We start from the raw sequence: 12,703 nt of genomic DNA on the forward strand, positions 1-12,703 counted from the left end.
GGTACTTGCTAAAATTATAGATATCACCACATACCAATTTTGAGAGTAATTTCAGTGGGATGCGGCGTCCTCGGCGGCATGACGTTGTGTGTCAGGAGTATGTTCTGGGGTTTGAGGTCCCTGTGAACTATGCCCTTGGCGTGGATAGCTCTCATCGCCTCCGCCAGCTGGCGTAAGAACGTTCTGATCGTACCCTCGCTCAGGAGCCGATTGGCTTGTAAGTAATCCGCCAGATCACCACCGTTGCAGTACTATTCAAATAAAAGAATATATAATATTAGCTATACTGTTGTCTTACTTGTTTTTTTATTTCTATCTATACTCTGTAGTCACAGTTCTCTATACTCTAAATTAAATGTCTAAGACTTAGACATATAATATATAGTATTGTGATTATAATAAAAAAATAGATGCATTCGTTTTATCACGACTCCACAAGCAAATTACATAAAAATAATCCCAGTGCATTTCATTATTTACAACCGTCTCATAAAACTCAAATATTCCAAAGCCATTCTCAGCAGTTCTCAGCTTTAACAAACATTACACAATCTCAAATATATATATATATATATTAACAAAACCAAAATGTGCAATATGTAATGTACTCAACAGTAATATAATTAATACGTATATACGAAAATCAATACTTCACAATAATGATTAGAAAACAATAAATGGTAAATCAAATAGACCTGTCACACGGACGTTTTAAGACTAATGTACAATTATAGCCTCACTGTTAAAGGAGACGCACGTTTATTTCATTTATTTTGTAAAAATCTTTCGATATTTTTATTGATTTTAGTACTTCTTGGTGAGTTTTCTCGTAGTATTATCGGGGGCGGTGACGTCATACTTGTTATCTGTACTGATTACCGGTAATTCATAGTAATATTGCTCAGAGCTGTTCTTCAGAACGCCAATGATGCCTAAATTATACCTTCGATATATTTTTTCGCTGTTTATTCACAGCGTTATCAATTCGGAATCGTGATAAGCTTCGCCATGCCGTCGGTAATCTTATCATTGAATGATAGTTGTTATAAGTGTCAGTGAGTTAGTGTTTCACGGTCCGATGCTACTGGTACCTGTCTAGTTGACTACATCTGGTGCTATCAGAGAACATTTACTATGAAGAACTGGCCTCTGCACATAGTTTTAGTGGCGACCTTCGCGTAAGTATACATTTGTAACTCTTTTATTTTTTAGTTACACTTATTATGCTGTGCGATAAGGGGATATCTACAATATAAAGGTTACATAAACTGTATCGCAGCTGTTTAAAATAAATTATATTGTAATGTATATGAATATAATAGTTTAACAAAGTTAAACCTGTTTAGATCATATTATACAGCGTTATGTGGCCATCTGACAATATTAAAGAACAAAATTAAACGTTCAAATTCCCAGACGTTGGTCGAATAGTGGTGTAAATATGTATAATACAAATATGACACGCAAATAACAAAACTGGTTATTATTTAACTAATGTATTTTAAGCAAAAAATGCTAAACATGTTACTAAATATATGTACTACTCATGGTCAGTTTGATTTTCAAACGAATTGATATATAAAATAGAGGCGTATTAAAGAGGTGTTATAATATCATGATTACGATGCTCATAATACCTTTGCAGTTATCAAGTTTTGTTATCAAAGAGAACGTCAGTAATTCGCTGCCGTGATAAAACAAAAGATGTCAGTGTGATATTCATTTTGAATCAACATAAAATTTCAGGGTCGGCTACATATCAGCACAGAATGAAGACGAGTTACACATACCCATGGAACCTGATAATCAATTCCCACCAGATCATTCAGAAGCAGACGGTCTAATAGAGGGCAGTGGGGATGGAGTGATGGATGCACCAGAAGAAAATGCCACTACTGAAGCTAATAAACTTAGCGGTGTGCAAGTGTCGACACTGCTACATGATGATGAATCAGAAACACAGTCAAATTCCTCTGATCTACCATGTCCGAAACCTTGCGTGTGTCACACTGAAGGGGACGCTGAAGACTTTGTAGTTGATTGTTCAGGATATGGACTAACGGAATTTCCCTCACCCATAGATCCCAGAACGACCACTTTAAAATTACACAACAACAAATTCACCGAAATACCAAAAGCAGTTTCCGAGCTTCAAAAGTTGAAAATTTTAAATGCCAACAACAATTCTATTATGGAATTAGGACTTGGGGTAAGGCATTATTTATGTTTTCATTATACTACAAGAATATTTAAATTTTTTTGAAAACAGACTTATTTGTTATAAAATATAAACTGTAAATAACTATGTTTATTTTATTTTCAGTCAGTCAGTGAACTACCTGAGTTAGAGATTCTAAAGCTGGCCAACAATCGATTAATTGAATATCCAAAGGATTTAAAGAATAGTTTCTCCTTAAATAAATTAAAGGAACTGGACATCGGTGGCAATGACATCCGAACGGTAAAGTGGCAACCAAAATTATATCAATTTAATATTAATAATAACATAAATTTTCAGTAAAACCAGTGGACGAACCAATCCAAAGACATTTGGGATAAATTTTTTTCAATACTAACAAAGTTATGTTATTAAAATTTATTATTTCCAGGTCCTTTCTCCAGAATTATTTTCAAGTTTTAAAAAGTTAAACAAAATAACACTACCGGAGAGTGGTTCTGGTATTGCTTTAGACCTGTGTACTTCTTTACTGGGGAGCTTAGAAACTGTGTGCACAGAATCATGTGCATCAAAAACATTCGATTGTCCTAATGCTCCTCCAAATATAGAAGAGGACCTGCTGGATGCGACATTGCCAGGCATGATTCCATTGCTGTCCGACCACGACGATAGCAACAGTGACCCTGGTGTGGAGTCTGATAATACTAAGCATGAGCAATCTTCTAATGTCCCACCATTGCAAGCTGCGAGCGATGACGACCAACCAAATGTACAAACTACAGTAGCAACTCCAGTTACACCACCAGCATCAAAAGAGGAAACTACAGCGAGCAGTGGAAACCTACCAGTAAATGAATTCTCCCTTCGAAAGGCTGTTGATAATGCTTCAGAAGATAATATAAAAGCAAATGCGGAAATTGAAAAACTTAACGAATCTACTACAGCTCAGCCGGTGGTTAAGGTTGGAGCCGCCATTGACGGTAAAAAATCTGGAGGAGTTGATAAAAGTGTTATAGGTATCATAGTCGCTGGTATGATTGTGATTGTCGCTGTTGTTTCAATTAAGAAAAACTGGAGCTCCATTAAGAAAAGGTTCAGTTCGACGCCGAGACCTAATGAGAGGTCTGATGGGAATGCAAATGGCACAACACCTGAAGAAGTCCCATTACAAGACAAATCACCTGTTTAATGTGTCACGATATAAAGTGATTATAATTGAATGAATAAATTTTATACAAAATAAATGGATTCGATCTGACGAGTAAAGCTTTGAGCATAAATTGCATAGCGTTTGGTATTAACGATGAGTTAAAAATTATCTTTACGTATTTTTAATTACGAGTCGGTCTTAAAGCATGTATGTTGTATGTGATTTATATTTTAAGATGTTCAAGTAGTATAAGTTTTTCTTAGATAGTTCAAATGTAAATATACCGTGTGGATAAATGATAATTATCGCTTTTCGTTTTGTACTAAATTATGTTAAAAATTTCACAATAAAAACATGTTTGCATAACAGAGTGGTTTGTAATTTGTATTTCAACATATTAAACGAAAGGTTTGGTTGTGTTTTAAAATTATAAGAGCACAAAAAGGTTTGAGGTATATTAAGTGTCACATTATTACAACATACTCGTAAATGAAAAAGAAATAACGAAATTTAAATTACATATATGACTTTAGATTTTAATGTCTGTCGTATAACATTTTGCGTTATTCTGATGTCGTGTAGTACAGAAGAAATATGTTATAAACGATGAGCTTGACAGAAATTAAATTTAAAAAAATCTACTTCAAGACAATAACATTAATGTTGAACAATAGTATTAATGTGGGTTAAACTACCTGTTTCCCACAGCCCCCTCCCGGAGGCGGATGTTATGTTTAAAACGAACAATATGGCTATAAATTGTTTCTTTCGTGTTTCTCTTGTATAGTTGGGAGTTACATTAATAAAGGTAACATACAATTCTGTCAGTTTTTTGAGTGTGAAGATTAAGAAACGACTATAAAACAAACTTTTGTATACTTCAAAGCAAAGTACACTATTTCTTAACATACATTTATAGTTTATTGTGAGGATACTTTTTGTAAGAGGAGACCTTAATGGATCTACGAGCATCCCATAAACTGATGAAATTACCTGAACATGAGATGAAATTACTACTTGGACTGTCACTCGGACCCATTCTATAGTAATGTATTGTCCATAGTAACAAAATGGTTAGAAAAAATACTGCAGGTCAGCTTCAAACACAGCCAAATATTGACCAGAAAATGTTAGATGAATTCGTCGAACCGATGTCATTACTCATTGGTAAAGTTTTGTATTTGATCATATTACCTAGTACCGACCTACTAATATAATATCTTTAGAATTTGTAATGTTATTCGCTGTCATTCTTCAGTATAGTTTATTTAACTTCTTTGCACACAATTTTCGAACAAAAAAGACTAGAACGCTAAGATACATTTTATGCATATCCGCCAGGTAGCCTTAGGGATATAGACGAAAAAAAAAGGTTCAGGGCTGTGTAAAAACTAAAGGAATACAGATGAAGAAAGAAATGTAGGATAATTTGAATAAATGTATATTATTATATTACTAAACTAAATGACAAAATAAAGGAAGGACGATGAAGAATAATTTTTTTTAGGAAATGCTTCTTTCCTATTTAATAGCTTTTCTAATATGAGATGACTTAAGTTATGGATATTCTTTTCTGTCGTTGTCGTGATAGGTCAGCTCGAGCAAGGGTCGTCATCAGTAAACTCTCATTCACTTTTTGATTCTGTTACTCATTTTTTAGTTGGATACGATGAACAAGTATCTCATATTATCGCCATATCGGTGTTGTTTTGAAGTCAAACCCTTTTTAAGCCAATTCGATCAGAGCACGTTGCTTTATTTCAATATTAAAAAAAAAAACACTCAGTTTTGCATTGGACGTCAAAACTTAGAAAGCGCAAATAAATTTACCTTATATTATGACTACAACCTCATGCCAGTTATATTATAAAAAATAAAACACTCGTCAGGTACACAAAATCTTATCTTTCCCTATAGAGACCTTACAATACTTCCTTAATAATACCATCACTTTTTGAATCCTTAAAGCCAATCGTTACTTCCTATATAAATCTTATTTATAAAAGAAGTTTTCTACATCGCCATATAAACATATTTGTTCATACAGATATATTTAAACGTTCAAAGTAAATAAAGTGAAGGATCCTCAGTACGGGGTTGTTGACACACCAGTAGATATTCATTTGCTCTGTTTACTACCGCTGTCTTATAGTATGATAGATTACGTTGTTTATTTTGGTCACCGATTGTTTTGTCTCATGAGTAAATCATTCACTTTGTATAATATAAGCCGAGATAAGTACGACAATTACCATCCAATATCAGTTATGACTTGAAGGCATTCCTTTATGATATAATTAAAATTAATTTTACTATATGAAATTATAGAAATGTTTTCAAATCTTCGAGTTTATGTTGAATCTAAGTCCTTAAAGAGTGGATCTTTAGAGCGATGTATTATGCGTAACGGATGCGTGCTTGACTGAGTTGACCAAGACAACTTTGAGTTCCCGTTAGCCGACGGAACGAGAATTCAAACCGTTCTATATTCTTTCATTTTACAGGCGGTCTTTATAAAAGCCTTTGTAAACTAACACAAGGAAGGGTTATTATTTTAAAAGTATATGTGCAGGTTATTGCCCTTAACGTTAATAGATCTACGACCGACGTGTTGCGCAGTGATAGTATGATGGCGCAGATATTATGTATACCTTCTGTTTCTTTATCAAACTGTTTTAAGAAGGTCGGTGTCCTCATTTCAGGTTTGTTTTTAATGATAATAATAATTTCAATTATTTTTTTTAAACAAGAGTATCAGTCTGTTGAGATGCTAAACGCTTCGACTCTTCAGATTAAGACCGTAACGTTACCAAACTGTTTTATACAAAACACCGTTATGTGTTGCCAACAAAAAAAAACTCTAAGTAGAATAAGTTATTTCAATTTTATATCTTTGTAATGAAACAAATAAACTGTGTTAGAATAAAATTTTATTACAGTAAAAACCTTATTGGTGTAAAAAAAAAAAAAAACAAAAATAATTTTCTTTTCTATCCGACCGAGATAAGATAATTCTAAAAGTGGACAGTCAATGGCTGTATAGAAAGCTGAAATATAGTTGTTTCCGGTTGGTCACGTGTTCAAATCGTGTTTTAATGTGCGATCCGACGAGATGCGAACCTGACGCAATCTCACACGTTTATTAATACAGACTTTAGACAGGTTATAACCATATCTACGACGCTCCACAAAGAACATAGCCAACGACTGACACATTAAATGCTGCGTTTAAATAAGCATTTCGTTAATAAAATATTACTTTCATTCCGCTCTCCCCTCCCTTACCGATTAATTATACGTGTTACAATAACAATCATTTTTCAATTCATTAACGTAAATATCCTCAAATAAACGTATATATCACATCAATGATATACATGTAACAGTATGTATTGTATTTAAAGTCTTCTATGTTGGAATAGATGGAAGTTGCTTTAAAGAGACAATGAATGAACTGAGATCGACATCAAGCTTTCGCCGACGATAATTTCATTATAATCGATTCAGTCGCTCAGACGTGAGAAGGCAGGGCGGGGCAGGCAGTTAATAGACTTATACGCAGCTATTTAAATAATATAATAAATAAACATATTTTTCTATAACATTATAACGCTATTCTCAAATGCATGACATTCGCGATGCATGCCAAATATAAGGTCTCATAGTTGTTGCATAAAACATGCATGACATTATGTATGGTAATAGCGCGAAGAGAACGTATATTAATATATAAAATAAATTTAAACCCGTTAGCTTAAAGAAAATAGGTGTTCGTGATCAACATAATAGGAATTAACTCGTTTTTCATTCTTATCAATGAATGTGCATTAGAAAACGGGTTAAAAAAATCATATTACTCATAAAGAACTTCTGATACTATTATTACACGAATAGGAATCTTTTTGAGAAATAACATAGAAATAATTAATTATGTTGTTTAGCTAATTTATTAATTACGGTATATTAAAAGTATTTGTCGTAGTATCTGTAACCTTGTTTTTAATATATAGACAGTGTAGTTAGTTAAAAGTCATCGCGAAACAAAGGGAATATAACAAACATTCATACAGGAGTCATTGTACTTTAAAAAATTAAAATAGGTTACAGAAAATAAAAACAACATTTTTACAGTCTCGAACGTTTTCTATATACGCAGTTAATATATTACGCAAACATATAAGAATTATGTACATACAACCGAGTTATAACTAACGAGTTACGACTCTATGTTGTAAAATAATAAAAAAAAAAAATACTGATTCAAAAACATTCCAGAACATTCTGTATCCCATGTGTCTATACGTAATGAATTATACAAAAAAAAAATAAAATTACAACATGGCACATACGAACAATACCTGTTATATATTGTGCCGTATTATGCCAATCTATTGGCACAAAACACCGTACCGTAGGTAGGTAGGTAGTCTTGCATCGCAACTGCTCTCAAGTAGCGGTATTAGATTATAATTGAAGTTTTTATTGTAACTTCATGCATTATAATTACAGTGATTTTCATTTTTCTTGAAAAACTATAAAACTGTAATATTTCTATACATCTCATATGTATTAATCACCGTAATCGTATTATTATACATGATTCGCTATCGTGTAATTATAGCGGAATGTTTTGTGTACATCGACTATATTAACTAGTTTTTGCCCACGGCTTCATCCGCTTCAATTTCAAAACTAGATAATATATAGCTGACCGGGCGTAGGTGCTTTGTTCCTTATCATATAGCCCGTAAATAACCAGATCTTAGGCTTTATTAAGTTTTTTTTTTAATCGAACTAGATGAAAACTATCCTATGTCCTTCTCCTGGTTCTAAGCTACGACCTCACTAATCTTCATCCAAAACCGTACAGCGGTTCTTGAGTTTATTTATTTATGTAACTAACAAGACTTTCCTTTATATTTATATAGATGACATTATTACCGTTTTTTATAAATACAAGCAAAAAAGTATTTTGACATTCCAATTAATTTAGTATCTTTATGTTATGTTAATTATTATTTAATGAATCAATACACAAATTACAAATTATAAATAAAACATTACAAAAATAATACATACGTTACAATACGAATTATATGCAGTTTTTATTTGTTGTAGAATTTTTTAAATTTCGAACTAATTAAAGTAAAAAAATCCTTTTACACGATGATATATAGGTATATGGAGGAATGAAAAACTTAAATATTTATTCAGTATACTATATAAAATGGACGTTTGGCAAGTTAGACGACATCCACTACTTCTTGTTTTTTTTTTTCTATATTCACTCACAAAGACTACACAACTACACCTTGACATTCTATTAATGGTCTATCTTAAAATATACTCTGTTATATTTTCTGTTGTGACGCAGCGTCAGAATCACTTACCTGTGGCCACAACAATATGTCGTCGAGGCCCTAGTTTATGTACTACAATATAAAGATAAGCTTAGTATATTGATAGTTTATTAAAATTTTGAGTGAATTAAGTTAAAATAATATAATCAAACATTGAAACGCGACGCCAACGTTAAATATCACGAGTTCAAGGACGGCACATTGAGATACACCGATGTCAACATAATTCATATAAGGGAACGTGTTTCATATAAACAGTGCTCATTACATAATAAAGTAAATGTAAATAAATTCATACTTTATTACCATAGCAACAGATTATAATATTCCAAATTTAAAAACGCAATATAATTTCATACGTGACTGTTTCAATTAACTTTCCACGTGTTAAATAGGTACGCGTATTGTAAGTATTGCGCGGTATTTATTTTGCGCAGAATTCTACTTTCGCTGGACGGCTCTCGCTGAATGTGGATACGGTAACAGAACAGCTTTTTACTTTATTTGTTAGACGGACACAATGCACGTAGCATCCTACACGAGTTTTGAGCACGTGCATGAGTTTATTATATGATGCACCCACTCGGTATAACGAATCTTATTATTTGGTTGGAAATACATTGACATATTGATATGTCTATAAACAAGCCAAAGTTATAAAGTCGAATTATTCCCAAATGAATATTAATTTCCTTAAAAAAAATTCAATATTAATTAGTTATATCGTTGATAATAAAACCAATATATATATATTATTATGTAACGAAATTACTTAAGCGGAATATAAACTAAAACAGACCGTTATATGCTTTATTTTTATTATTTAATTATTTCTACTAACCACGTGTTGTCTACAACGTGTCAGTGTGTACATATGAAAAAAAAGGATTTTCAATTATTCTTTAATTATAATTCAATACATAAACTCGTACACGTAATTTGTTTGCGGCTAAGGGAGATAGATATAAGGCACATATACCTAGTACATATTTATGACATCCGTTTATGATTCGTATTTCTATGCTTTATGTGTCAGTGGGTCGAAGGAGATCCGAACAGAGGGCAAACAGTCCACTGACAATAATTTGATAACGTAATAAATTCGCAGACAATTTATTTATCATTAGTTAGCTTAATTAGCATATCAATGACCTAATAAGGTGGAAATTAGTTAATGCGCATTATGATAGTAGTTTAATACAAGTTTGCATAATCACTACACACGACGCGTATCGAGTTTCCTGTTCTATAATCTGGGTTGTTACCATAAAGTGCGCAATTTTTTTTTATCTTATAGGTTCGTATGCAAGGTGAAGACTCGAACTTATAGTAAGCACATCGTGTACCGTCAAACAGTTTGTCATTTTGAAAACCTTTGATTTAAAAAAATATTTATCAAAAATTTCAAGTTTAGAGATGAAGCAAATTCTTTTGAATATTTGACCTGTTGCGGATTCTTCTTGTGTATTCTGGATCTTCATACGATCCACCTCAAGTATAATTTATGTGCATAGTTAAAAAAAAATGTAATTAAGTTGTTCTTAAGTAGTAAATTACGCTCAGCTAAGATGAGGCCCTATTCATCTAAGGGGCTGTAGCTACTTCTTTGGCTATGCCTAATCCAGCGCTGACCTACATTGATAAAATACGCGTACATCGTAAACGAAAAACTGTTAAACGTTATGTTTAAAGACAAACTTGTGGTAGGCGTCCGTCTGTCCGTCTATATAACGATGACTAAACAAACCAACTACTTCGTTTTAGCCAAACGCACGCCACCACCACGTGGACTTATTTGCACGAGTCTATTAGCTTCCTTATCTTTAATAATTTGAAACCAATAGACATATTTGTACCAGTATTATAATGTTAAGTATCAGCGACCTTGATGTCTATATTGAGAATAATATATAACATTATAATATATATTTTGTAATGGTTTATTTGACGTGTTCAAAAAAATAAAATTCCGTCTGCCTGTGATGAAGGCACGGAAACGTCTTTGTTATCAATCAAAGTCAATATAGCATATAAATATAAATAGTATTATATGCGTGTGATTGTGTATTATGTACATAACCCAGCAGTGTATTGAGAACGACATCCAGCGGCTGTTTTAGTGACCTCGCTTATATCATGATATTGTCGCGACTCGCGAAGCACACACCAGACGAGGCTGACTATTAGATTATAAAAAAAGATAACGCGATACATACAATATGTAAATCTATTGAAGTTTTTATATTAGATAAAAAAAAATAGGTTTTTATCACCGTAGAATTATAATTCAACACTTTTACATATAACATTAACAGTATGGCTAAATCAACGTCACACTTCATGCTTAGAATTCAAAATATTCATATCTAATCTTAGCACATTGAATGAGGGACGGGCAACGGTACGTAATGTGTCAATGAGAACATAGAGTAAGCATACAGTTTGCATAAGTATTTTACCATTAGTTTAGTACGGAATTAAACCTAAATTAGGCCGAATTCTTTTATCTTTAGTGACAAATTATAGGCACAAAAAATACGTAAATATTAGCTATATATAGCTGCATGTTGTTAACGTTTCTTTACTGAACATAATATCGTCACCGTACTGGCAGTGGACACGCAATCTATATCAGAACGGATTAAGGGCAAGGCCAGTGGGTTACGGACGACACCTAATGCACACCTTAAATACATTTAACATTTCCTGGTGATTGTTAAATGAAGCAAAGAATTAAACAAAGCAGTGTGCCGTCATTGTGTGGTAATTCGCTGGTTCCGGTTTGATATGCCTAAGTATATCAGGGAATAGGTTATTTTTAAGTAAGTCTGCGATCCTGTCCTATGTATAAATAAATTAATAAATTGTATAATATCCCACATTGCATCCAATGCGAAAAGTTATTTGAATACAATGACTTATTCCTAAACGGAATGATACCCGTTCGGAAGTTTGTTCCTTATACTATATTCGACGCATATTATAGGAATGGCCCTAAATTTTATTTTGCATGAGTTGTATCTTGTTCAATGACAAAAAACTACTCGCGAACCCGGCAATCAAGGAAACGTATCCATACAACTAGTAGTCTTTGTTTTAGTCATCACCAGTATCAAACAAAATACATTCAATAGTTCTTTGGTCGAAGGGAAACAATCATCAGTGCGTCGTTAGCGTTAACATAACTAGGAAATAAATTACATATTATATATCATAATATCAGGAAATATATAAGCGATGCTAACCTCCATGACGACGTATACATATGCGGGGCTGTCCATGCAGTCGTGCATGGCGACGAGGTTCGTGTGATGGAGGGCAGTCAGCTCGCGGAGGATCTTGATCTCCTTCACGAGGATCTCCGACGCCTTCTGGATGCCTTTCTTTGTAACCACCTTAACGGCCACCGACTGCGACGGATTCTGGTCATACAAATATTATTATAAAAACATCAGTTTCAAAATCACAATTCATTATAGAGTAGACTTAAAACAGTTGTCTCTTCTTTATATGAATTTTATTTATTTTTCATATAAAACAAGATAAATGCTTTTTACATTAGATGTGAAAGTAGTGTCATTGAGTAAGTTTTGCATTTAACACAGGTACATAATGTGAAACGTGGTTCAGATAATGTAGATTAAACGGTTATCAGACATTAAGCGGCGACACTTCCCATGTTTCATAACATACACGTGCCGCGGGAGAATAATATTATTGAACTTTGTTGTTGCTCCCGGTACGGCTTATACATGGTATATTTTTTTTTATTCCATACACAAATGTATAGACTTAGTTATATTTTTTGGCATGATGTAAATTAAATATGTATATCGTCAAGGTGGATATTGTACAACTTAAACGTCTGACATTTTGTCTTTTATTCAGCTCTGTCTCACCTATACGTTTATATAATATCAATATAAACTTTTATTAAAAATATAATTAAAATTATGTAAGCTCTTAGTTATATTCAAGAAACGTAATGTAGTGACGTCACATCGCGGATTATGT

The 12,703-nt window shown here is 32.8% G+C and overlaps 2 protein-coding genes across 4 annotated transcripts in view; one reads left to right on the forward strand and one right to left on the reverse strand.

Moving 5' to 3' along the window:
* LOC116770386 (serine/threonine-protein kinase unc-51) overlaps positions 1 to 12,703 on the reverse strand; it is a 29,124-nt gene that overhangs the window by 12,276 nt on the left and 4,145 nt on the right. For all 3 annotated transcript variants that reach the window (XM_032661839.2, XM_032661840.2, XM_032661838.2), the window contains exons 2-3: positions 11,935 to 12,111; positions 35 to 251 (exon numbers count right to left, since the gene is read on the reverse strand). In XM_032661839.2, coding sequence (XP_032517730.1) covers positions 35 to 251; positions 11,935 to 12,111 — 394 coding nt within the window. The remainder of the gene's footprint in view (positions 1 to 34; positions 252 to 11,934; positions 12,112 to 12,703) is intronic.
* On the forward strand, positions 779 to 3,695 carry LOC116770388 (uncharacterized). The gene is made up of 4 exons (XM_032661843.2): positions 779 to 1,178; positions 1,747 to 2,209; positions 2,324 to 2,461; positions 2,610 to 3,695. The coding sequence occupies exons 1-4, from the start codon at positions 1,135 to 1,137 to the stop codon at positions 3,366 to 3,368; spliced, it is 1,404 nt and encodes a 467-aa protein (XP_032517734.2). The 5' UTR covers positions 779 to 1,134; the 3' UTR covers positions 3,369 to 3,695.

This window comes from Danaus plexippus (assembly GCF_018135715.1).
Source record: "Danaus plexippus chromosome 13 unlocalized genomic scaffold, MEX_DaPlex mxdp_15, whole genome shotgun sequence".
Taxonomy (NCBI): Eukaryota; Metazoa; Arthropoda; class Insecta; order Lepidoptera; family Nymphalidae; genus Danaus; species Danaus plexippus.

What these genes read in the sequence shown, in the direction of transcription:
- LOC116770388 (XM_032661843.2), top strand. Translation starts at nt 1,135, where the DNA reads ATGAAGAACTGGCCTCTGCACATAGTTTTAGTGGCGACCTTCGC. An exon ending in GTTTTAGTGGCGACCTTCGC is followed by an intron (nt 1,179 to 1,746) that starts GTAAGTATACAT and finishes ATAAAATTTCAG; the next exon opens with GGTCGGCTACATATCAGCAC. An exon ending in GTGGCAATGACATCCGAACG is followed by an intron (nt 2,462 to 2,609) that starts GTAAAGTGGCAA and finishes TATTATTTCCAG; the next exon opens with GTCCTTTCTCCAGAATTATT.